General features: G+C 44.2%; 1 protein-coding gene across 1 annotated transcript in view; it reads left to right on the top strand.

Moving 5' to 3' along the window:
- The window catches only part of KDM5A (lysine demethylase 5A), a 374,123-nt gene that overhangs the window by 14,913 nt on the left and 332,219 nt on the right, over positions 1–26,991 (top strand). The window contains 2 exon segments of the mRNA XM_033952792.1: positions 13,129–13,251; positions 18,056–18,226. Of these exon segments, the coding sequence (XP_033808683.1) occupies positions 13,129–13,251; positions 18,056–18,226 (294 nt within the window).

Raw genomic sequence — 26,991 nt, 5'->3', positions numbered from 1 at the left:
TGAGTCGATCTCGAAAAGAATAAAAATATCTGCGTAAGTGTACAAGGTTTCAAGAGTGGTTTCAAAAAAAATTTCAGAGTGGTTACGAAAATATTGAAAAGAATAGGGGAGAGAGGTGATTCCTGAGGGACTCCACATGATGGTTTCCAGGGAGAAGATTTTGTATCATTCATATAAACTAATTAATAGGGAAATAAATTACAGAAACCTGTGATGAAAAGAATCTACTGCTATTACTATCACAGCTCTGGTTAAATTATCAACTTAACTCAAATATTTCTTAAATTAAAGTGAAGTGCTCAGACCTTTTAACCAATGCTTTTAGTGAAGTCACTAAATTGAGGTTAACAAGGGGACCATCATCGCCTTCACTGTCCCCAAGCCACCCTGTATCACAGCACTCTACGTGCGACGTTATAATGTCAAACTATGTACTTATCTTTGCCGGGTTGTTGATTGTATAACGTTGTTCCTCAAAATAGTGATAAAGTGCCTAAAATTGGTGCTGGTGAATTAAAATAAGGCGTAGAAAGCCATTCTTGCTATAGTCCTTGTCCCCCCGACCCGAGTTTCATCTCTTCATCAGGGAGGGACACTAACACTAAAACAAAATAAAAACAGATATTTATTAAATCAAAAATTCATTAAAAGCCTGGATATCTTATAATCTATCTCATTTCTTTTAAACATATCTCATCTATCCATTTAAATCAATTCAATACATTATCATAACTGTTACTGGTTCACTAGGACAGGACTGATCCAAAGCGTTGGGAGAACTAAACTTCTGATCTCAGGACTAATGATTTTATAAGCGACCTAATTTTTTCTTAGTTAGGTCGCTTATAAAATCATTAGTCCTGGGTGGCTTGGGGACAGTGAAGGCGATGATGGTCCCCTTGTTAACCTCAATTTAGTGACTTCACTAAAAGCATTGGTTAAAAGGTCTGAGCACTTCACTTTAATTTAAGAAGTATCATTCATATAAACAGTATAGGATTGAGATCTTAAAAACTTGGAGAACCAGTTTAAGGCCGCGAGGTTGAGACCAGCTTCAGAGAACAGGTAAATCAGAATGTCATGGTGAACAACATCAAAGGCTGCCGACAAGTCAAATTGTATGAGAATGGCAAATTTGTTTTTCAGATACAGTTGCTGTAGAGGATTGCATCTGAAAACCAGGATCTGTATTAGAGAATGATGCAGGAAAAAAAATCTGTCCCTGTCACTACCCCGTCCCTGGTCCATCACCCCATCCCCGCCCTGCCCTTCACCGCCCCGTTCCCGCCGTCCCCTTCACCGCCCCGTCCCCGCAGCATCCATACAAAAGAGAAGTTCAGCTGGCAGGGCTTTGTTTATAAATTTTTATCAATACAACTAATATACTACTTTATCCTAAAGCAAAAAAAAAAAAAAAAAGAAATATAATTTTTTTTTCCTACCTTTGTTGTCTGGTTTCTACTTTCCTCATCTTCTCATTCAATTCCTTCCATCCACTGTCTCTCTTCTCGCTGCGTCTTCCATTTGCTCTGTTACTGTGCCTCTCCCTTCCCCCCTCCAAATTGGTCTGGCACCCATCTTCTTCCCTCCGCTCCCCCCATAGTCTGGCATCTCTGTTTTCTTCCCTGCCAGTGTCTTCTCCCCACTCTCTGTTCCCCATTTCCCTTCAGCGTTTTCTCCCCACTCTGTTCCCCATTTCCCTTCAGTGTCTTCTCCCCACTCTCTGTTCCCCATTTCCCTTCAGCGTCTTCTCCCCACTCTGTCTTCCCATTTCCTTTCAGCTTCTGTTCCTCTCCACCCCACCTTTCCTCCCTTTCTCCCCCTGCAGCGAGAACACCTCTTAGCTGCTTCCGCCATGCACCCGCGCCCCCCCCTTCCCCCTCGGACAACAGGCCCCGGTCCGACAGGCAGAAGGAGTGTTTCCTACTTGCAGCGCACAACTGTGCCGACACCTCCCTGCCCCTTACCTTCGGCCGGTGATTTCTAAATTGCTTTTCTACAGAGCAGCTGGAGCATTAAAGTTGCATATGGCTGCTGGAAAGGTCGTCTCTGATGCAACTTCCGGTTGCGTCGGAGATGATCTTTATGGCAGCCACACGCAACTTCAACGCTCAGGCTGCTCATAGGAACTAAATAGAAATAAAACATTCAGGGCCCTGGACTCTGATAAGCCCCAAAGAATCTGAGAATGAACCTCCCTAAGAAGAAAGAGAAAGAGGAAAAAGAGAAAAAACCCCAAAAGTACAAAAAAAAGGGCGGAGAAAAGCCGGGAGGAGGCCACCCCAAGGCCGCGAACCCCTTACCACTCAGGAATCAAATAGGCAAAGTATTAAGAATCAAACTGCAGACTTGAGGAGACGGGGAGTAAATATAAGGATCCCACACCTGTAGAAAAAACTTAGATTGATGCAAAGAATGACGTACTCGACCCCTCTCTAGCAGCATCAGAGCGTGCAAGCGGTTACGCCAAGCCCAATAAGAAGGAGCCCGATCTGAAACCCATTTTCCCAAAATAGTCTTTTTAGCCACTAAGCCAGCCTTCTGCAAAAATAACCGACCCACCCCCGAGGGAAAACGAAAAGCCTCATATTTATCCAACAAAAACCCCGCTGGAGTAAGAGGTGTAGAGCGGCCCAACAGAAGCTCCAAGTAACAAATCACCCGTCGCCAAAAAGCCCAGACTAAAAGGCATGAAAAAAGGACTTGGGTGCACGAGTGCATTTCTCATATTGTGACGACTCTGCTAAACCCGAGTGAAAAAGTTGGACTCATGTTAACGATGTAACACCCAAAACTGACACTCCTGGAGTTCAGCTGAAATCGAAAGGGTGGGAATACGCTTAATAAGGCAGGCCACATCCAGATCCGTAGGTGGTAAGCCTAAGTCCGGAGCCCAACGAGCACATAGGGAATCCCACATCCGAGGCGGGCTAAAAGCACTCAACGCGTGATGTAACGCTGAAACCAACAAGCCATCCTCTGAAAAGGGAGCAAAAAAGGCCCGAAACTTAGCACCCAAACCCAATTGCAGATCCTCCACCGCCAAAGAGCGCACATAATGATCCAATTGTAAGTAAGCAAAAAAAATCAGTGCTGCAAATCCCATCGCGAAGCTGAAAAGTGTGCCAAGGGGAAACAGGGAAATACTTTTAAAACCAAATGGAGGAAAATTTTTTTCACTCAGAATAGTTAAGATCTGGAACGTGTTGCTAGAGGATGTGTAAGAGTGGATAGCATAGCTGGTTTTAAGAAAGGTTTGGACAAGTTCCTGGAGGAAATGTCCATAGTCTGTTATTGAGAAAGACACGGGGGAAGCCACTGCTTGCCCTGGATCGGTAGCATGGAATATTGCTACACCTTGGGTTTTGGCCAGGTACTAGTGACCTGGATTGGCTACTGGGCTTGATGGACCATTGGTCTGATTCAGTAATCAGTGGTGTTGAAGTCCCTCCTCGTAGGCCACTATCCAATCGGGTTTTCAGGATTTCCTCAATGAATATGCATGAGATCTATTAGAATACAATCTAATCTAATCTAATCTAATCTAAACCTTAGGTTTGTATACCGCTTCATCTCTACATTCGTAAAGCTCGACACGTTTAACAAGAGTTAGGGTAGAAAGGAACTCCAGTGGAGGGAAGAGGCAAAATGAAGAGAAATTTTAGAGGACTAGAATAACCAGAGAGGGAGGAGGAGTTACATTTTTGAGAATAACCAGGTTTTCAGATGTTTACGGAAGAGTTGGAGGGAGCTCAGATTCCTAAGAGGGGAGGTAAGGTTGTTCCAGAGCTGAGTGATTCTGAAAGGGAGGGAAGAACCTAGTTTTACTACAAGTGAAACGCCTTTTAGAGAGGGAAAGGACAGTTTCAGTTTTTGGGTGGATCTGGCAGAATTGGGGTTAGAGGAGTTCCAAGAAAGAGAAATGAAGGGAGGGAGAATACTGTGTAGAATCTTGAAAGTGAGACAGGCACATTTGAAGTGGACTCTGGAGATAATCGGAAGCCAGTGGAGCTTGGATAAAAGCGGTGAGACGTGGTCGAATTTGCTTTATGCGAAGATAAGCTTAGCAGCGGTATTCTGAATCCGCTGGAGTCTTTGAAGGTTTTTCTTTGTTAGGCTAAGGTAGATAGAGTTGCAGTAGTCCAGTCTGGAAAGGATGGTGGATTGGACAAGGACGGCAAAGTGTTTTTGATGGAAACAGGATCTCACTTTTCTCAGCATGTGAAGGCTGAAGAAACATTTTTTTACTAGGGAGTTGAGGTGGTCGTTGAAGGAAAGTGTAGAGTCAATGATGACTCCCAGAACTTTACTAGAATATTCAAGACTAGTCTTTAAGCCCGTTACATTAACGGGTGCTAGAAAGCAGCCCCCTTTTCCTCTCCCCCTCCAGTTCCTCCCTAACTGTCTCTCCGTGGCCCCCCTTCTGTTTCCCCTCCCAAGCAAAGCTGTCTGCCTCCCAGCACACCCCTCCTCCCAAAGCAGACCCCTTTCCCTCTACCCCTCCAATTCCTCCCTGACTGTTTTTCGGTGGCCCCCCATTTTGTCTCCCCCCCCAAGCAAAGCTATCTACCTGCCAGCACACCCCTCCCCCAAAGCAGACCCCTTTCCCTCTGCCCCTCTAGTTCCTCCCTGACTGTGTCTCCGTGGCCCCCCTTCTGTCTCTCCCAAGCAAAGCTGTCTGCCTCCAAGCACACCCCTCCCCCAAAGCAGGCCCCTTTCCCTCTCTCGCTCCAGTTCCTCCCTGTCTCTCTGTGGCCCCCCTTATGTCTCCCCCCCAAGCAAAGCTGTCTGTCTCCAAGCACACCCCTTCCCCAAAGCAGGCCCCTTTCCCTCTTCCGCTCCAGTTTCTCCCTGTCTTTTCGTGGCCCACCCGATTTTCTCTTCTCGCAATCTGGCCAGCTCCCCTAGTCCCTTGCCGCCGCCACCCCCTTCCCTTCCCGCGGTCGACAAACCTCTTGGCTCCAGCAGCGGCCGCAGCACTGTAAACACGCTGCTTCGCGGCCTCTACTGCCCCGATTTGCTCTTCCGTGTATCTGACGTCATCAGAGACACAGAAGAGCAAATCAAGGCAGTAGAGGCGGCGAAGCAGCGTGTTTACAGTGCTGCGGCCGCTGCTGGAGCCAAGAGGTTTGTCGACCGCGGGAAGGGAAGAGGGTGGCGGCGGCGGCAAGGGACTAAGGTAGCCGGCCAGACCGCGAGAAGAGAAAATCAGGTGGGAGGCTCAACGGGGATTGGGGGGAGGGGCGAAGACGACAACGAAGACGCACTGAGCCCTTGCTTTCTCCCTAGCTCCCAGTGCCCTACCGGTCTGTACACCGTGATCTGGAGAGCAGGGAGTCCAACGCTGGCGGCTGGAAAGCAATGCGGCTGGGAAGCAGTAAGGCAGGGGACTCGCGCATGCGCACTCCTGCAAAGCCACGGACATACATCTCAGGGATTTCAGATCACGCAGGTCTGAGTGCGCATGCGTGTCTAGCGTTTTATTATATTAGATGCAGAGTGGGGCCAGAGGACAGTGGGATGGAGGTGGGCAGTTGGTCCAATTTTGGGCCGAGCCAGAGAAGTTTTGTTTTAGATTCGTTCAGTTTCATCTGCACAGTGTAGGCCCAGGATTGAAGGTTCGATATACATGAGGATATGTTCGCCGAGAGGTTGGTGAGGTTCCGGTCAGTCTTGAGGAGGACACAGATGTCGTCTGCGTAAGTGTAGAGTGTTTCAAGGGGGGAGAGATGGAAGAGTTTAAGGGAGGACATATAAATGTTGAAGAGGATAGGAGAGAGAGGTGAGCCTTGCGGGACTCCACAGATTGGGTTCCAGGGGGAGGAAGAAGTGCCCTTCATGTTGACTATGTAGGAGCGGGATCGTAAGAACTTCGAGAACCAGTCAAGGACTGTGGAGTTTATGCCTATCTCGGTGAGTTGGTAAATTAGAAAATCATGATGGACGACATCAAAAGCTGCAGAGAGGTCGAATTGAAGAAGGACGGCAAACTTGTTGCGAGAATGGAGATATTGAACTTTTGAGATTAAGGAGGTCAGAAGGGATTCGGTGCTGAAATTGGGACGGAAGCCGTATTGGTAGGGTTGAAGAATGGTGAATTTCTCAAGGTAGGAAGATAGTTGAGTGGACATGATGGACTCTAGCATCTTGGTAAGAAGGGGGATGTTAGCTATTGGACGGTAGCTGGATGGTGTAGAGGGGTCAAGCTCAGGTTTTTTCAGTAGTGGGGTTAAGGAAATATGGCCCATTTCTGGAGAGAAGAGACCCGAATGGAGGGCGGAGTTTATGAGAATGGTAAGAGATGAGATGGCCTGAGGGGGAGTGTTCTCATAGAGGTAGGAGGGGAAAGGATCCAAGGTACAGTTGCAGGATTTCAATTTGAGGCAGAGATTATAGACCAGAGATTCGGAAACAAGTTCGAAGGAAGACCAGGATCTGTCTGCTGGGATAGGGTAGGAGTCTGTTGGGATAGGATTGGGGTCAATTGGTATCAGAGATTTGTAGGAGATTGCAGGTGGGAAGGAGCGCCTCAAGGTGGAGACCTTATCGTTGAAGAACTTTGCTAGAGAATCGGCTGAGGGGGAGGAGGGAAGTATGGAGTCATTTTTGGAGGTTAAGGAATGCCAGATGTTAAATAATGTGCTACTCTGATTGTTGGATTTGGAGATTTTGTCACCGTAGAAGTTTTTCCTTGCTTTTTTTAGAACAGTATTATAGATTTTAATGTTGACCCTCCAGGAGAGTCTGTCTGTAGGGGATTTAGATTTTTTCCATTTTCGTTCCAGAGCACGGCATTTCTGTTTCAGTTCTCTGTGGTATGGGAGGTACTAAGGGGCCTTACGGGAGTAGGAAATGGTTTTAGTGGAGAGAGGGGCGAGGGAATGGAAGGTGGACTCGGAGAAGGTGACCCAATTTTGCCAGTTAGATTCTGGTTCTGCAGGTTTAGAGTTGGGGGAAAATTTGTCGAGAAAATTGATCCAGAACAGATTGCTCGAGATTTTTTTACGGAAGGTAATAGAATTTGAGGTGCGGGATGGGGGCCCGAGATGTGACATGAAAATGGGGAGACAGAAGGCCCTTAGGTAGTGGTCGGACCAGGGGACAATTTCCCAGCGAATGTCGTCAGTTGAGGTTTTGTGAGTAGTAAGATCTAGAAAGCTGATGAGGTCTAGTGTGAAAGCAGTACTTGCAAATAGATCTCATGCATATTCATTGGGGAAATCCTGAAAACCCAACTGGATTGCGGCCCTCGAGGAAGGACTTTGACACCTGTGCATTAAGGATATTCTTATGTTCTTAATATAGTAGGCTGTGTCTTGGAAAAAAAGGACTATATTTCAATCAGAGTTGATGGGGAAAAAGTTCAAAAGCAAAAGAGGTTGTTGCTAAGCAATCTAAACTAAACTAAACCTTAAGTTTATATACCGCATCATCTCCACGGAAGTAGAGCTCGGCACGGTTTACAAGAACTTAAAAATGAGAAAGGGTAGGAAAAGGTTTACATAAGTTTATAAATCAAGTGGAAAAATAAGGGAAAAGAAATTACATGTTAGAGAAGAGCCAGGTTTTTAGTTGCTTGCAGAATAAATGGAGGGAGCTCAGGTTCCGCAGCGGGATAGTAAGGTCATTCCAGAGACCTGTGATTTTGAAAAGAAGTGATTTTCCCAGTTTACCTGCGTGGTAAAGATGTTTGTTGAATATTGCAATAAAAATGGCCCAGAGTTGAGTTTATCAAAATTCTGTGAATTAAGACCAGTAAGGTTTCTGTACTGAAATTGGGTCTAAAACCATGCTGGCATGGTAGGAGAATTGGAAAATCTCTCTATATAAGAGAAAAGTTGGACAGAAACTATGGACTCCATCATTTTGCTAATTAAAGAGATATTCGTTATTGGCTGATAACCAAGTGAGATGGATGAATCGAGATAAGCCTTTTTTAACAGAAGAGATGTGTGACCCATGTTTGCAGAAAATAATTCAGTTTCTAATGCAGAGTTTAGAATCTCAGTTAAGAGTGTAATAGCTTGGGTAGGAATTCTTTCATATAATAATTAAGAAGGAATAGGATCTAAAATACACTTACAAGATCTTAAGTTGTAAGATTTGAGCCTCAGTTATAGTTTCAAAAGTGATCCAGATTTGATCTGAGGGGATACTGGATGCATTGGAGATGGAAACTGAAGGAAAGCCATAAAAAACCAGAGCAGAGAATGAATCTCTTATCGTAGAAACGTTTTCATTGAAAAAGTTAGCCAGAATATCTGCATCGGGGAAAAAAGAATGAGCCGACTTGTCATTAACAGAAGTTAGAGAACACCAAATGTTAAACACAGTACTACTTTGGTTGTTTGATCTGACAATTTTATTTACATAGAAATTTTTCCTAGCCTTTTTCAATACAGAATTATAATATCTGATATTAACTCTCCATATCTGTTTATCAGCAAAAGATATGGATTTTTTCCACTTGCGTTCTAGCATTCTACATTTTTGTTTGTTCTCGATGATATGGTGAGTCACAGTCATAAGTGCGCTGGATAAAAGCAGACAGTTACATTACATTACATTACGGACTTCTATTCCGCCTATACCTTGCAGTTCAAGGCGGATTACAAAAGAGCTAACTGGATATTTCCAGTGAAGTTACAACAGTTTTGTTTTTTTTTTGGTTACAAGAGAGGAGAGGTACCTACCTGGATTAATTCCGGAAGAACTTGCAAATTGGATATTAAATTGACTGTACATTACTGTGTGATATAACAAATAGATTACAGTTAGAGTACAAATAAGATTACGTTACATTTCAGGGATCTGAATACTTGGTTGGTGTTTTGGGGAGGAAGAGATTATTTAAGTGGAGGTTTTGGGGGAGAATTTATCTAGGAGGAGGGGGAAGGGTTGGGTTAGGATATCTGGATAAATTTTTTGAAAAGTAGGGTTTTGATTTCTTTTTGAAAAGTTTTGAAGTCGCCCGTTGCCGTCAACAGATTGGAGATGGAGTGGTTAAGTTTTGCTGCTTGCGTCGGCAGAAGGTTATCAAACATCTTTTTGCGCTGAGTGCCCTTGAGTGGAGGGAAGGCAAAAGGGTTCGGAGTTCTTCTTTGTCTTGAGGTGAGGATCTGGTTTAGGTGGTTGTTTAGATAGGGGGGGGCGGAGCCGTTTAATGCTTTGAATAATAGACAGTAGAATTTGAATTGAATTTGTGCTTGCATAGGTAGCCAGTGAGAGTCTAGGAAGGCAGTTGTAATATGATCATTTTTTCTCGGAGTAGATCAGTCTGAGGGCAGTGTTTTGTATAGTCTGAAGTTGTTTTATCATGTTGGCAGGACAAGGTAGATACAGGGAATTGCAATAGTCCAGTAGACCTAAGATTAGGGATTGGACAATTAGCCTGAATTGTGCTGGGTCGAAAATTTCTTATTTTACGTAGATTTCAGTTGAGCGCAAGACTCCAGTGCGCCGCCATAAAACTTTATTTTAAAGAACTCTTACGGGGTGTGAGGGGGACCCCCCCCAATTTACTTAATAGTGTTCGTGCTGCCGTTGGGGGGGGGTTGGAACCCCCCATTATAGCACAAACACTATTAAGTAAAGTGGGGGGTTCCCCCCCCACACCCTCTGTTGTAGCTCTTTAAAATAAACTTTTACGGTGGCGCGCTGAAATCTTGCACTCAATTGTCTGCTCTGTAATGTCGGCACGCCTTTGTCCTGTCACCGATATGGGAAATACCATGGTGATTTACGTGTGTAGGAAATGGTTTTAGAACAGGGGTGCCCACACTTTTTGGGCTTGCGAGCTACTTTTAAAATGACCAAGTCAAAATGATCTACCAACAATAAAAATGCTAAACATATATATATTTATTTATATATATATATATATATATACACACCGAGTGTACTTTGTATTTATGTTCAAATATTTTTTTATTATACAGCCCCCCTCCCCCGAAGGCCTGACCCCCCCTGAAGGTCTGCACATTCCCCCTCAAAGGTTGACTCCCCCCCTGAAGGCTTGCACTACCCCTTGAAAGACTGCACTCCCCCCCCGAAGGCCTACCCTCCCCACATCCATTTACCTAATTCCAGCACTGAGCAGTCTGCAGAGAGGATCGCTGGTACTTTAGCGATCCTTGCAGGTTGCCATAGGCCTCAGGAGCTGTCTTCCCTCTGCCCCAAGCCTGTCTCTGACTTAGAGGAGGGGCAGGATCACGGCAGAGGGAAGACAGCTCCTGAGGCCTATGGCAACCTGTAAGAATTGCTAAAGTACCACCTGCCACCGGCCGTCTCCCATTCGTCCCCTTTGGAGATCCCCACAGGAATAAGGAAGTTAAATTAATAGAATACTTAGGCACAGAAAAACAAAGAAATACTTCCAAGAACTGCCCCATAAGAACTGCCTGTCACAATGCTCATTAGTGGAACTGAATAAAAGACAAGTACAATGGATTTAGAAGGGGGACGATCCGCCCGGGTGCACGGCTTGGAGGGGTGCACAGCCGGCGAGGTCCGGGTCATCCTGCCTTTTTTTTCCCCCGGTCCGCGCTTGGGGCTTGCGCCTGCCTGGTCCCGCGCCGACGCTCGAATGATGCCGTCAACTCCCGCGAGTCTCGCGATAACCAACAGCACCATTTGGGCGGCGGGTGCGAGCCCCGTGCGCAGACCGGTGGAAAAGAAGAGCAGGAGGACCCGGACGGCTGTGCATCCCTCCAAGCCGTGCACCCAGGGCGGGGGCGGACCGCCCCACCTCGGTACGCCACTGATTGGGAGGCCGATTTTGGGGGTTTTAAAATTGTATATCGGGCAGCATTAGGCCTCGCTCTTACCTCAATCATTACAGGCGCTTCTATTTCTTGTGATGCGCTGAGCTCCGTCCCCCACCGACCTTCACCCCGCCCTTCCAGCACTCTGATTGGCCAGCGTTCTTTAAGAGGCGGGCCAGTCAGGAGGGGAAAAAAAGAGAAGGGAAGAAGGGAACCTGCTGTGCGATCGACTGGGGTCGCCTGAGCGAATGACCTGTCGATCGCGATCGACGCATTGGGCACCCCTGTTTTAAAAGATAGAGGAGCTAGAGAATTGTAATTAAACTCCGAATTATTTACCCAGTTATTCCAGTTACTTTCTGTAGAGTCAATATTGGGTAAATAAAGGAACTGATTTAAGAGTTGAGGCCACAACTGTTCACAATAAATTTTCTTCCTGAAAGCGATAGTTTTTTTTCTGTTGAGATTGATCGCAGAAGTGAGACATAAAAATAGGGAGACAAAATTCACTTAGGAAGTGATCCGACCAAGGTTTTGATGCCAACCAATTTCTTATTATGTCCTTCCCTCATTTATTGAATTACCTGTAAACCGTGCTGAGCTTTATCTTTATGGAGATGATGCGGTATACAAACTTAAGGTTTAGTTTAGTTTAGAGTTTTGTAGTTAGTGATATCCTCTATAATAAAACCCTACACTCCGTGTTCCCTGACAGCGTGATGTGTGCCTCTGTGCCTAATTTAATTTCAGGCGCATGGGGCGGCTTGTGGCCCGTGCAGCGATTTGAGCAGCGGTAGCAGTTTTACTGCTGCGCTGCCGCTACGCCTCTACTCACTCCTGGACCAGCTAATGCAGCAGCCGCGGGGCATTTGCTAGGCTGGCCCACTTCGATAATGCGAGGTGGGCCGGCCTAGCAAAAGCCCCGAGGCTGCCCTGTACAGGGGGAGCAGGGAAAGGAGAAGGCCTACTGCTGGACAGGGGGATCAGGCAAGAGGTGCTGCTGGACAGGGAGGAGGTAAAAAGACAGGGGGGAGATAAAAAGAAGGGAGAAGGCCTACTTCTGGATGAGAGGAGCAGGGAAGAGGTGCTGCTGGACAGGGGAGAGGTAAAACTAAGGGAGAAGGGCTGCTGCTGGACAGGGGGAGCAGTGAAAGCGTGCTGCTGGACAGGGGGAGGTAAAAGGAAGGAAGAAGGCCTACTGCTGGACAGGGGGAGCAGGGAAGAGGTACTGCTAGACAGGGGGGAGATTAAACGGAGGGAGAAGGGCTGCTGCTGGACAGGGGGAGCAGTGAAGGGGTGATGCTGGACAGGGGGGAGGTAAAATGAAGGGCTGCTGCTGGACAGGGGGAGCAGTGAAGGGATGCTGCTGGATAGGGGGAGGTAAAAGGAAGGGAGAAGGCCTACTGCTGGACAGGGGGAGCAGAGAAGAGGTACTGCTAGACAGGGGGGAGATTAAACGGAGGGAGAAGGGCTGCTGCTGGACAGGGGGAGCAGTGAAGGGGTGCTACTGGACACTGGGGAGGTAAAAGGAAGGGAGAAGGGCTACTGCTGGACAGGAGGAGCAGGCAAGGGGTGGTGGTGCACAGCCAAGGAAAGAGAGAGACAGAAAGAAAGACAGATAGATAGAAAGCGGCCAAGGAGAGAGAGAGAAAGACAGACACACACATCTATTTTAGCACCCATTAATGTAACGGGCTTAAAGACTAGTCTAGAAATAAAATGATATCAAAAGAGTGCCCTCTTTCATGGGTTGGAGAATCAGCAGGAAGAGAGAAGCCTAGAGACAATAAATAATTTTTAAATTCTGAGACATCTGTTGAAGCTTCTTGCAAGTTACAGAAGGAAGTTGGTGATTTAGAGTGGGAATTTAACAAAATAATAGGGAGATTACTCTCAATATTCTTTGATGAAAATCTTCAATTACTAATATCACAACTCTAATTTGATTTTAAACTCCGTTTAAAATATTTTAAAATTGATAGTGACGTGCTTCACTATCAATTTTAAAATATTTTAAACAGAGTTTAAAATCAAATTAGAGCTGTGATATTAGTAATTGAAGATTTAGAGTGGGAGACATATTACTAGGTAGTATATCGAGTGTTTTTCATATTGATCTTAACCTTTTAAATGTAAGGTGCAAGTTTCCAGTGTTGTTAATCATTGTCAATCAGTATTGAATTGTATCAGAAAATATCTCCTTTCTTGCATTTATTTTGTTGTGGTTCTTGTGGAACTGAATTTGCAGGGGTTAATTTAGATGAATAATACGCATGTGGTTTGCCTCTGGTACTGTTGGATATCATCAAATGTGATTTCTATGTAGGGAACTATGCATCTTTTTTTTTTTTTTTTTTTCTTGTAGGCAATGACTAGAGTAAAATTAGACTTTTTGGATCAGCTGGCAAAATTTTGGGAACTTCAGGGATCAACTTTGAAAATACCTGTGGTGGAGAGAAAACTCTTGGACATATATGCACTGAGCAAGGTAGGTGATTTCAGTGACCTGGTTACAGGCATAGATGGCTGTATCTCTAAGCTCCAAAGTAGGGCGAATTCCATTCAAATGAAACTGAAAGCTTCAAAAACTAAGCTGCTTTGGATCGGACCTAGATTAATCTCCCTACTAATATTGCATTGAAATCAAATATTATATTACAACTTGACTTCACTTCTAGAGTTTTGGGTATTATTCTGGATTCCTCTCTCTTTTAATGACCAGATAAATTCCTTAGCAAAAAAATGTTTCTTTAGTTTGCGCATGCCGAGAAAAGTCAGGTCACTATTTTATCAAGAACATTTTTTATTACCAGTACAATCCACTGTGTTGACCCAGTTGGACTACTTTAATTCTATTTATTTGGGTATTAAACAGGGCAACTTAGATCATAGAAACATAGAACATGATGGCAGAAAAGGGCCACGGCCCATCTAGTCTGCCCACACTAATGGCCCACCCCCTAACTACCTCCATGAAGAGATTGTCTCCAGTTAATATAGAATACAGCGGCTTTTAGAAAGAGAAAGTACGACCATGTTTCCCCATTGCTGAGAAAACTCCATTGGCTTCCGGTCCATCATAGAATACAGTTCAAGTGTGGTTTTCAAACTCTTTTATGGAATATTTGACATTTGATTCCCCTTAGTTGGAATTCCTTTTTGCTATTCAAGAATTACAACAATTCACAAATTAGCATTTCCTTCTCTGAAAGGTATTAAATGCACTGGAAAGCTTAGTAAATCTTTTACCTTTAAATTGGTGAGAATTTGGAATGGATTTCCAGATTCTCTAAGACTGGTAGATCAATTATATCAATTTCGAAAAAGTTTAAAAACCTGATTGTTTTCATAATAGTTAATTTGGTTTTAGCTGAAAAATAGTAATTTTAAGCAATTCAAAATACTTTTTTTTAAACTTTTTCCATCCATCTAATCTAACCAATTTCTGTTTTTATCCCACAGTTTTTGCTTATGTTTCATTTTTTAACGAACTGTAAACCGAGTCGAGCTCCTTACGGAGTAGATTCAGTATATAAAATGAAGATTAGACTAGATTAGATTTAGACCAAGATCAGGTGGACCCTTTTTTGGCTCCAGTGTCATGAGTCTTTGCCTTTCTCCAAGCTAGTCTGGACAAAGGCCTCACTGTGGCGTCTCTTAAGAGTCCAGGTGGCCAGTTTATCTTGTTTCTGATCTCTGGATAGCTGGTCCTTGTTAGTGTCGCATCCAGATGTTGCTCGTTTTTTGAAGGGGGCTCTTCGGGTCTGTCCGCCCATTAAGCATCTGTTCCTGGCCTGGGACCTTAATGTGGTGCTGTCAGGCCTTGCCAGGGCTCCTCTGCTGATAGGGGGTCGGCTTTCAGAGTTTCGGCCTACCCGGATGCATATTATGAAAATTCAGTGGGTCATGGAATTTATTCAGTTGGGATCCAAGATAGAATTGCCCAGCCTCTGTCAGACTGGTTCATGTTTTCTCCTATCAGGAGCCCAGATACAGTACGCAACATCCAAGCTGCTGTTCATCCCCATCAGAATGCCTTCCTCTCTTGCTGGGCATCCACCGAGATGTCTTAGAGCTGAGTCTGCCTTGGACTCGCCAGTGTGTGTATGACCTGGGGCCTTCATCCTCAATCACTCTGCCGGAGCATTCCGTTAAGCATTGCCATGGCACTGAACTTCCAAAAAGGGAATTACGAAGAGATGAGACTCATGGTGAGGAAGAAGATTAAGAAGAGAATAAGCACTGTAAAAACGCTGGAGCAAGCTTGTTCCCTTTTTAAGGACACAGTCACTGAGGCACAAAATCTATATATACCGTGTATCAACAAGGGATCCAAGAGGAAAAAGAACAAGGAACCTGCGTGGCTCACTGTAGAGGTGAAGGAAGTGATCAGAGACAAGAAAACTTTGTTTAAGGAATGGAAAAGGTCAAGAACGAACGAAAATTGGAATAAGCACAAACAACATCAACGCAGGTGCAATAAGGCGGTAAAAGGGGCCAAAAGAGACTACAAGGAAAAAATAGCCAAGGAGGCAAAGAACTTCAAGCCGTTCTTTCGGTATATTAAGGGGAAATGACTCGCGAAGGAAGTGGTGGGACTATTGGATGACCATAGAATAAAGAGAGTGCTAAAGGAGGACAAAGCAATCGCCGACAAACTGAACACATTTTTTTGTGTCTTTATTTAGGTGAATGTTATGCCGATCTTCAAAAAAGGTTTAAGGGGAGATCCGGGAAACTACAGGTCGGTGAGTCTGACCTTGGTACCGAGAAAGATGGTAGAGGCGCTGATAAAGGACCACATCATTGATCACCTTGACGGACACGGTTTGATGAGGACCAGCCAGCACAGTTTCAGCAAAGACAGATCTTGTTTGACGAACTTGCTGCACTTCTTTGAGGGAGTAAACTGGCATATAGACAAGAACGACCTGGTTGACATTGTATATCTGGATTTTCAGAAGGTATTTGACAAGGTTCTACATGAATGACTACTTCAGAAAATTGCGAGCCATGGATTTGATGGTGAAATACTCACGTGGATTAAAAATTGGCTAGAGCATAGGAAACAGAGAGTGGGGGTAAATGGACAATACTCGGACTGGAAGAGCATCGCCAGTTCGGTGCTGCAGGGCTCGGTGCTGGGACCTGTGCTCTCCAACATCTTTATAAACGATCTGGATATGGACTGCTGGGTACGATGGACCACTGGTCTGACCCAGCAGCGGCAAGTCTTATGTGGCCTCTGTTAATCGTCAGGGAGGAGCCAAGAACTCTCCATTGGCTCAGGAGTCTCGATTTTCTTTTCCTTAGGCAGAATGTCATCTCCAGACGCTGACAGCAGCGCATGTGGCCGGAGTGGCCAACATTCAAGCAGACTTCAGCCATTAGACTAGAGATCCAGGTGAGTGGACCCTAACATTACGTGTTTTGGGCGCTCGTGAGGCACTGGGGGCAGTTCCGCCTCGAATTCATGGCCATGATGTGAAACAAGAAGGCATCACACACACTAGCCCCTTCTAGCCCACACCCCAAACACATTCCCCTCCCTGCCCGGGGTAAATTCCCTGTTCAAAAGCAGAGGGGTAAACCAACAATATACCCTGCCAGGCTAATAGAAGATCCTTCATGTCCCTATATCCCCGAAGAGTCATGGCTATTGGAAGTAAGATCCCCCCCCCCCCCCACTTGGGGTTGCCTGGACGAGCCCAGGGAAAATAAAGCAGCGAATCCAGCCACAGACCAGTCTGTTCAATCTCAACCCACTACTTGGGCACCTGAGTTTGCCACTCCAGCAGAGCCCTCAGTTGGGCAGCTTGATAGTATTTGTGCAAATGTGGGATACTCAAGCACCCCTCCAATGTACAAAAGTATAAAACCTGCCTCCTAATACGAGGCTTCAGAGACCCCCAAATAAAGCCCCACCATTCCTTCTGTACCCTATCCAACACCTTTTTAGCCACCCAGATAGGCAAGATTTGAAATAAAAATAGAAAGTGTGGTAGCACCATCATCTTCAAGATCGCTATTCTACCCAGCCAGGAAAAAAGACCCGTCCAATCTGCCAAGACTTGATGCATCCGAGGTCAAGAATAGTGACTAGAACCTGAGATTGCTGGATGTTTGCAGAGTGTTACTGCATTATTTGGAGATGATGAATAAGTTTTGCCTGTCTAATCCCCTCTTTGTGCTAGCAGAAGTGGCCCGTAGGGACTGCCCAGTTTTAAAGGTGAACATTTCCAGCCGATGGATCCATTTCCAGCATATGGCCATTTCTTCAGTCTATATCGGAAACAGAAAGCATCTGCTGGTATCTTTGAAGGCACATTCCATTAGAGGTGTGGCTTCCTCATGAGCAGAGTCGAGAGTGGTGTCTCCTGAAGAAACTTGTAGAGTGTCTATTTGGTCCTCGCTCCATACCTTCACAAAGTTATAGAGGGTAGAAGTAGCAGCCAGATTGGATTCCACTTTCAGGTCATCCATACGTTTAAATAGGCTCACTTGTCCCACCCTAGATTCAGGGGACTGTTTTGATATGTCTCAAAGGTTCAGGAATGATGTGCCTGTTACACTAGAAAGGGAAGATTAGGTACCTACCTCAATAATCTTTCTAGTGGACAGACACATCTTTCCTGAAGCCCGCCCTGTCAGATGTTCTTTAGCCTGCTTTCTGCCTTGAGATATGCTGGATTGACTGAATATCTTGTTTCTCCCCTTAATCCAGTAAGTACATAGATGAGGAACCCCACTGCTATTGCAATGAATCTAGAGAGTGCTCCTTTTACTTTAAAATGGTTAGTGTGTGTTCCATTTAGTTAGGTGACATTTATATTCACCTGGTTCTGTGTTATAAATGGGCTCATTTTTTCAGCTCAATTGTTATATATTTTTTCAGATATGAGCAGAACGGACGTCTCTCGGGGAGTATTCCCGTACTCTTCCCTCTTATGTTTCCTCTCTAGGGCTGATCTTCTCCTTTGATACAAAGTGAGGAATTGGAGCACAGCCCTGAGAGATGGGAAGCAGAGCAAAAAAAATTCTAATGAGGTTCTACAAAACTTCTTGCAGGAATAGATTGACTACTTGAAGGTTCAGAAATGATGTGCCTTTCTACTAGAAAAAAGATTATCTTGGTAGGTACCAATTCTTCCTTGAGCGCCTTCTAGGGACAGAAAATTGCTACTGTTAGCTTTCGAACTTGCAGGTGGTATATAAGAAATTAAAACAATAAATGTTTTAAAGAAATTTGTAATTTTATGAAATGCTGACAAACCATATTTATTCTATTTTAGGTTGTTTCAAGTGAAGGAGGGTTTGAGATTGTTACCAAGGAGAAAAAGTGGTCCAAAGTTGGCAGTCATCTAGGTTACCTGCCTGGGAAGGGAACAGGTTCTCTGCTGAAAATGCATTATGACCGAATCCTTTATCCATATGAACTTTTCCAGTCAGGAGTGAGTCTCATGGTGAGTGATAACAAAGGGAGTAATGATGATTGGGTAAAGAATGGAATATGCAAAGCATGCCATTTAGAAATGGTTCATTGTGATGCTGAATCTGCTGACCAAGGGCTAGATTCAGTAAAGTCAAAGATCATTGCTAAACCTGTTTTCACAGGTTTAGCGATGATTGCTGCTAACCGACCTGATTCACTAAACGGCCCACCACATGTTTTTCCCCTCGATTGCCCATTTTCTGATCTGGCTATGCAAATTAGTAAAACCCCATGCAAAATAGCCAAGCGATTGATTCACTTACATTGCTTGGCTATTTATTTTGCATGACAATTTGCATGACAATAATTGCTGGATTCACAAAAAGGAATAAATAAAAAATTGTGTATCCTGATTGTCCGTACGTCATGACTCGAAGAATCCAGTTCCGATTTCTCCTTCCACATCTACAGCACAATGTGCCAAAAGTTCAGATGAAGAATGTGCCTCTGTTGCTGTGGAGGAGTTGTATGAACGAGAAGTGGATGAAAAACAATCTCACCTGCTAACTCAAGAAGATCTTAATGATCTGGTTGGAGACTTGTCACTGTCAAAGGAGAAAGCAGAATTGTTGGGTTCAAGGCTGAAGCAGTGGAATCTTAAGACAGGATACCGAACTATCTTTTAGAAACATGATGGCAGATAAAGGCATTAACCATTATCTCTTTTCCTCTCCGAGAGATTCCATGTGCCTATCCCAGGCCCTCCTGAATTGAGACACAGTTTCTGTTTCCACCACCTTTTCTGGGAAACTGTTCCATGCATCTACCACCCTAAAAAAGTATTTCCTCCGGAGCCTATTACCTCTTAACTTCATCCTATGCCCTATCATTGCAGAGTCTCCTTTTCAAATGAAAGAGACTCGACTCATGCACATTTATATTATGTAGGTATTTAAACGTCTCTATCATATTTTCCCTCTCCAACCTTTCCTCCAAAGTATACAGATTGAGATCTTTGTCTGTCCCCCATACACCTTATCATGAAGACCACACACCATTTTAGTAGCCTTCCTCTGGACCGACTCCATCCTTTTAAATCTTTTTGAAGGTGCGGCCTCCAGAATTGTACACAGTATTCTAAATGATATCACCAGAGTCTTATACAGAGGCATCAGTATATCTTATTTCCTACTGGCCGTACCTTTCCCTATTCAACCTAGCATCCTTCTAGCTTTCGCCATCACTTTTTCAACCTGTTTGGCCACCTTAAGATCATCACATACAATCACACCCAGGTCCTGCTCTTCCGTTGTGCATATAAGCTCTTCACACCCTAAACTGTGCCGTTCTCTCGGGTTTTTGCAGCCCAAAAGCATGATCTTGAATTTCCCTAGCATCCTTCTAGCTATCGCCGTCACCTTTTCAACCTGTTTGGTCACCTTAAGATCATCACATACAATCACACCCAAGTCCTGCTCTTCTGTTGTGCATATATGCTCTTCACCCCCTAAACTACCGTTCCCTCGGGTTTTTGCAGCCCAAACACATGACCTTGCATTTCCTAGCATTAAATTTTAGCTGCCAAATTTCAGACCATTCCTCAAGCTTCACTGGGTCTTTCTTCATGTTGTTCACATGGGAAGAGTGTGGTGCAGTGGTTAAAGTTACAGGCTCAGGACTCTGGGTTTGTGGATTCAAACCCACACTGCTCTTTGTGACCCTGGGCAAGTCACTTAATCCCCCCCATTGCCCCAGGTACATTAACTAGATTGTGAGCACACCTGGACAGACAGGGAAAAATGCTTGAGTACCTGAATAAATTCATGTAAACCATTCTGAGTTCTCCTGGGAGAATGTTATAGAAAATTGAATAAATAAATCAATAAAATCCTGGGTGTTTACTCTGTTGCAGATTTTGGTATCATCCGCAAAGAGGCAAAACTTAGCCGACAGCCCTGCAGCAATATCGTTTATAAAAATGTTAAAAGAACAGGCCCAAGATCAGAACCTTGAGGCTCACCATTGGTAACATCCCTTTTTTCAGAGCAGTGACACCCGGGGCCCATCATTTTTTTGACTCCCCCCCCATCTGTACAAAAAACATGATTTTTAGTAACAAGCCACATGTCACACATGAGTACCTAGGAAAAGGCAGCATCTTACATACTGCAGTGAGCAGTACAACATCAATACACCCATTGTAAAAATAAACAAGCCAGACTAGTACGGATCAATCCTGCATTCAATCCTAACAAAACACCATGTCTTTCGAACACACAGAACACAGAAAACACCTTTGAATATGTAATCACAACTAACCCCTCCCTCTTTTACAAAACTGTAGTGTGGATTTTAGCCACGGTGGTAACAGCTCTGACGCTCATAGAATTCTGAGTATCAGAGCTGCTACCACCACGGCTGGCGCTAAAAAACGCTCCACAGTTTTGTAAAAGGGGGAATAAAATAGAAATACATAGACAAAGGTTAAATTGAACCAGTAAGAAGCTGGACTCTGCATACAGTGCACCACAGAAACTGTGACGCATGTCTTCTAAAGCAATAAATAAATAGAAACATTTTTTCTACCTTTGTCTTCTGTGGTTTCTGCTTTCCTCATCTTCTTGTAACTCTCTTCCTTCCATCCACTGTTTGCCGTCTCTCTTCCCCTATATGGCATTTTCTCTCCTTCTATGCCCCTTCCAAAAACTGTATGCCTCCCCCTTCCATCTCTCCTTTCACCCCCATTGGTCTGGAATCTCTCTCCTCTCCTTCCCTCTCCCACACCTCTCCTCTGCAATCCCTTTCCTTTTTTTCCCTCATTTTCCTTTTCAATTTATTTTCTGCATCTGTCTAGATTACGTTCTTACTACTCTCTCATCAATGTCCTTTTTTACTGTCTACCTAAAGCTTGCCACCTCTTTCCCTCACCCCTCCAGTGTTTCCCTAACTCAATCCTTTTCTCCCCATCATGTGCCCTCCTTTTATTTATCCCCTCCTTCCATCATGTACCTTCTCCTCTCTCTGCCCACTTCTATCCAGCGTCTGCTTCCCTCTTTCACTTCTCCAGTTCCTTCCTGCATTTGCTCCCTTAACTCTCCCATCTGCACTTCCATCCAGCATAGGCTCCCCACTACCATCCAATGTCTGCCCTTTCTCTTACCATCCACCCCTCTTCAATTAGCATCTGCCCTCTTTCTTTCCCTCCAATATCCTTCCCCCTTATATCTCTCCCCTTTCTCTGTACATCAATTTCATCAGCACCACCCTTCCATACCACCCTGCCCCCTTTCTTTCCCTCCACCACTCTTCCATTCCAGCAATCCTGCTCCTTTCTCTTCCTTCATGCAGAAAGGTCCCACTATGTAGCTGCCAGCTGCCAGTCCACTTCACTCCGACGTACTTGCTCTGGAGCGGACTCAGCAGCCGCATGTTGGAAGGTCCCGTGATGACTCGACTGCTGGCTCTGCTCCGGAAGAAGTAAGTTACGTCAGAGGGGGTGGACCCGGCAGACGCAGGGAGTTGTGGCAAAGTCCCGCAATGACTACGTCTGCCAGGTCCACCCCCTCCGACGTAACTTACTTCTTCGGGAGCAGAGCCAGCAGACGAGTCATCGCGGGACCTTCCTGCACCTCAGCGCGGCTGCCGACTTTGCTGCAGAGAAAGTAAGTCAAGGTAACATGACCATTTATTTTTTTCATCAAAAGGGGACATCTATTAATTGACTGTGTATCCTTTCTTTCATTTCTTTCTTTCTGCGCTCAGGCCCAACATTTGTCCCTTTCTATTCCCTCCCTCTTTCCTTCCCATGTCCTTAGTGCCCCCAGGGCCTCCGTCCTGTGTCCATAGTGCCCCCAAGTGCCTCCGTCCTGTGTCCTGAGTGCCGTGTCCATGGTGCCCCCAGTGCCCCCGTCCCGTGTCCATGGTGCCCCCAGTGCCTCTGTCCCGTGTCCATGGTGCCCCCAGTGCCCCCGTCCCATGACCATGGTGCACCCAGTGCCTCCTTCTTATAATAATAATAATAATAACTTTATTTTGTATACCGCCATATCCAGGGAGTTCTAGGCGGTTCACATTTGTTAGTCAAAAATACAAACAATGAAGTCATTGATGTTAATAGGTTGGGAAAGTACAGTGAGAATGAGTAGATAGACTTTCCTGATCATTGGTGGTTGGGGAGAGAGAAGTAAAAAAAGGGGGGTAATTAAGGATTCTGTCCATGGAATAAGTGTGTTTTGAGTTGTTTTCTGAAGTCTTATGTCCCCCCACTACCTTCCAGATTTTGTCCACCCCCAAAGCCAGTCTGCCTGCCTACCTATCTCCTTCCCTCCCTGCTGTGCTAAAGCCAGCCAGCTTGCCTGCCTACATCCTTCCCTCCCTGCCGCGGGGGGGGGGGGGGGAAGCACCACTCTCCTTTCTTTCCCCCGGTCCACGCCGCTGCAGTCTTCCCTCCCCGCTGCTGCTGCCAATCGCCAACAAGAAGTCTTCTTTCCGACGTCAATTCTGTCGTCGGAGAGGACGTTCCGGGCCAGCCAATCACTGCCTGGCTGGCTCGGAACGTCCTCTCCGACATCAGAATTGAAATCGGAAAGAAGACTTCTTGTTGGCGATTAGCAGCGGGGAGGTAAGATTGCAGCAGCGCAGACCGGGGGAAAGGAAGGGCAGGAGGACCCGGGTAGTAGGGCAAGAGGACCCGGACCTGGCTGGCTGTGCACCCGGGGCGGACCGCCCCCCTCTTGGTACGCCAGTGCCTCAGAGCGATCTCCATTGATCACTACCCTCTGTTGCCTTCCATTCAACTAGTTCTTGACCGTCGGTGCATATTAAGCCGTGCGGGTGCTGGACATTGTGGCTCCGTCAAAGCTTGCGCAATAAGTTTGGTGCAGTAATAGAAGGAGGCATAGCCCCTGAAGAAACCGAGTGTGAAACGGTTGGGCAGCCGTTGGGCACAAAAGATAATTGCTTTCCTTCCTCTCTTTTTCTCTCTGAGAGATCTCACGTGCCTATCCCAGGCCCTTTTGAATTAAGACAGTCTCTGTCTACACCACCTCTTCTGGGAGACTGTTCCATGCATTACCACCCTTTCTGTAAAATAGTACAGTGGTACCTCGGTTTACGAGTGCACCGGTTTGCGAGTGTTTTGAAAGACGAGCAAAACATTTGCAAACTTGGTGCCTCGTAAACCGAGCGCGCCTCGATTTGCGAGCGCCCCCCCTGCGAACCGGCACCCTCCCCCCCGCAATCCGGCACCCCCCCGCCGCCATCGGGCACCCCCCCGCCGCGACCTGAGGTCCCTCCAACCCACCCGAACCCTCTTCTTACTTTGATGAAGCCTCCGCACCGGCACCAGCATGTCCTGTGCTGTGCTGTGCCGGTGCCCAAAGATCTGCCTCCGGTATTGGGCCTTGAGCATGTGCGCATGCTCAAGGCCTGAGAGTTCATGTCGAACGTCCAACGTGAACTCTCAGGCCTTGAGCATGCGCACATGCTCAAGGCCCAGCATCGGAGGCAGATTTTCGGGCACCGGCACAGCACAGGACATGCTGGTGCCGGTGCGGAGGCTACATCAAAGTAAGAAGAGGGTTCGGGTGGGTTGGGGGGACCTCATGTTGCGGCGGGGGGGGGGGGGAGTGCCTGATGGCTGCGGGGGGGAGGGGGGCGGATCGTGGGGGGGGAGGGTGCCGGTTCGTGGGGGGGGGCCTTCGGGGGAGCAATGCCGATTCTCGTGGGGGGGGGGGGGGGAGCAGCGCTGCTGGCCTCGGGGGGGGAGGTGGAGGGTGGGAACCTATCAAACCGAGTTTCCATTATTTCCTATGGGGAAACTCGCTTTGATAAACGAGCATTTTGGATTACGAGCATGCTCCTGGAACGGATTATGCTCGTATTCCAAGGTGCCACTGTATTTCCTTAGATTACTCTGGAGCCTATCGCCTCTTAACTTCATCCTATGCCCTCTCATTGCAGAGTTTTCTTTCAGATGAAAGAGACTCGACTCAAGTTTCAAGTTTAATAAATTTTGATTTTACGCAATATCCAATATTTCAATGCGTATTACATAATTGTAATATACAATAAAAGCCAGGGATGACAAATACAAATGAGACAAAATTATACAGACTAATCATTATGTTCTATTAATACAAACTGGAACAAGTAGGTAAAGGGTAGAAATACAATTTATACAATTTAAAAAAGAAAAGAAAAAAAAAAAGAAAAAGGAACATTTAAGGTTTGTACACAGGGATAGGGTCAATTAAGAAAGAATATAAAGAAAATTAATTGATAGAAAAAGCTTTCATTATTTTAAAATGATTCAAGGAAAGAGGTAATGTTAAGAATGATTAATCAGTTTAAAAGTAAATGGTTTTTAACATGAAGAATGTAAGAAGACCCAGATTAATATTAATGACCTTTTGAAAAAAGAGAAAAATAAGAGGATTAAGATTATAAAAGCACTTATAATTTCCATATTGATGTCCTACTTATTTGATTCTTTGGGGAATAAGTACTGTGTTTATTGGAATTGTCTATCTATGTATTGAATGCATCTTTATAAAGAATGCTTTTCAGACCGCATTTGAATTTGACTAATGATGGTTCGTTACGTAGATAGATTGGTAAATTGTTCCACAGTTGGGGTGCTTGTACTGAAAATATGGTTGCTCTTCTTGTCCCAATTATTTTTAAAGAAGGAATGGTTAATAAATTTTGTTGCGTCGATCTCCGCGTCCTAAGTGAAGAGTAAGGTATTAGTAGTCTGTCCAGAAATAATGGCTTATGTGATTGTTGGATTTTAAATGTTAGTAGTATGATTTTAAATGTTATTCTGTGTATAATAGGTAGCCAGTGTGCATCTTGTAGGAGAGGTGTAACATGAGCATATTTTTTTGAATTTGTTATAATTTTTATTGCTGTATTTTGTATTATTTGTAGTCTTCTTATTTCTTTATGAGCTATGCCACAGTATAAAGAGTTGCAATAATCCAACCTAGAGATGATTAGGGAGTGAATAAGAATATTAAGTGCTTCTGTTTAAGAACCTTTGCTAATGATCTGATAAGTCGCAATTTATTGAAACAGTTTTTGACAACTGTACTGATTTGATTATGATAGCTAAATTCTTGATCTAAGGTTACTTCCAATATTTTTGTTGTATTTACTTGCTGAAGGGGAATATTGTTTAGTAGTATCTGAGATGAAAATTGTTCTTTTAGCTCTTTTTTCCAAGGGAAGAACATCACTGAGGATTTTGTTGGATTCAGTGCTAACATATTGTCCTTAAGCCATTGGCTTATTTGTATTAACTTATTATTTATGGATGTTATCTCATTTGAATCTAATGGATTTAAAGGATGAAGCAATTGGATATCATCTGCGTATGCAAATGTAGAAAATCCAATAGATTGACTGAGCGTCAGTAGAGGTGCCAAAAAAATATTAAATAGAAGCGGTGAAAGAATTGAGCCTTGTGGAATTCCGAATGAATTGGTGAAATTATTAGATGTTGAATTATTGAACACTACTTTTGCTGAGCAATCTTGGAAATATGATTTAAGCCAACTTAGCACATGTCCTGAAATGCCAATTGAAGAAAGTCTGTTAATAAGTAGATGATAATCTATAGTATCAAAAGCTGCAGATAAATCAAGTGAAATCAGAATTATTGATTTATGGTGATCTAAATGGTATTGTATGTTAGTTGTGAGTCCTATCATTGTGTGTTCGGTTGAGTGATTTGCTCTAAATCCAGTTTGATTTGGGTGTAGTATATGAATTTTTTCTATGAAATTAGTTATCTGATTAAAAACGACTTTTTCTATTAGTTTAGTGAGGAATGGCAAATTGGCTATTGGGCGATAATTTGATATTTCTGAGGTTGTTTCTTTGGGATTTTTTATCTTTGGTCGAATAATAGCTTCTTTCCATTCTTTAGGAATGTACCCTGTAGTTAAACTAGATTCTATCATGCATCGGATAAAAGGGCCAAAAAAAGAAAAATGTTGTTTTAATATAAAAGGGGAAATAGTATGAATATCTGTTCCCTTTGCGTTAATTTTTCCTAGAAGAGATTTAAGATCTTCAATAGAGGGTATAATGAAATTGGTGCATTTGGACGTAGGTATTGTTTGTATTTGTGTTTCTTCTTGGCAAAAATTTGTATTTGGTTTGATATTGCTTCTTATTTTATTTATAAAGTGATCAGCAAGGTTTTGTGCACTAGGTCTAGCTTGTAAGGATGGATCTTCGATAATTTTGGGTATTGTAAGCTGTTTTAGGATACTATAGAAAGCAGATGAATTTTTTGCATTCGTTATTTTATTTGAATAATATGTAGTTTTTGCTTCATTTATTTTATTTTTATAATACTGCATTTGTTGTTTGTATTTGATTAGATGTTGTCTAGATTTAGTATGTCTCCATTTCCTTTCTTCGGATCTGAGTTGTTTTTTAATTAATAGGAGTTTGTCTGTAAACCAGGGATTTTCCATTTTTTTATTACTGATAGTTTTTGTGCGTATTGGAGCTATATTTTCTATTTGTGCCAAGCTTTTATTTTTCCTTTATTGGCAAGAGATTGAATTCTTCAATTTTAATGTTAAAGGATGTGGCTATCATTGGGGTTTCTATTTTAGTGTAATCTCGATATGAAATTGTTTTTGGTTTGGTAATGTTCTGTTTTTTGTTTTTTTTCTTTTCTTTATTTATATTTTGAACATATTATCAAGAATAAATTTCTTGTACAGAATATGATTGAGTCAACATAATATAAAACAAATGAAGTAACATCTATATGACAAA

The sequence above is a fragment of the Geotrypetes seraphini genome, chromosome 7, assembly GCF_902459505.1.
Source record: "Geotrypetes seraphini chromosome 7, aGeoSer1.1, whole genome shotgun sequence".
Classification (NCBI taxonomy): Eukaryota; Metazoa; Chordata; class Amphibia; order Gymnophiona; family Dermophiidae; genus Geotrypetes; species Geotrypetes seraphini.
This window is presented reverse-complemented; position numbering and strand designations above follow the sequence as displayed.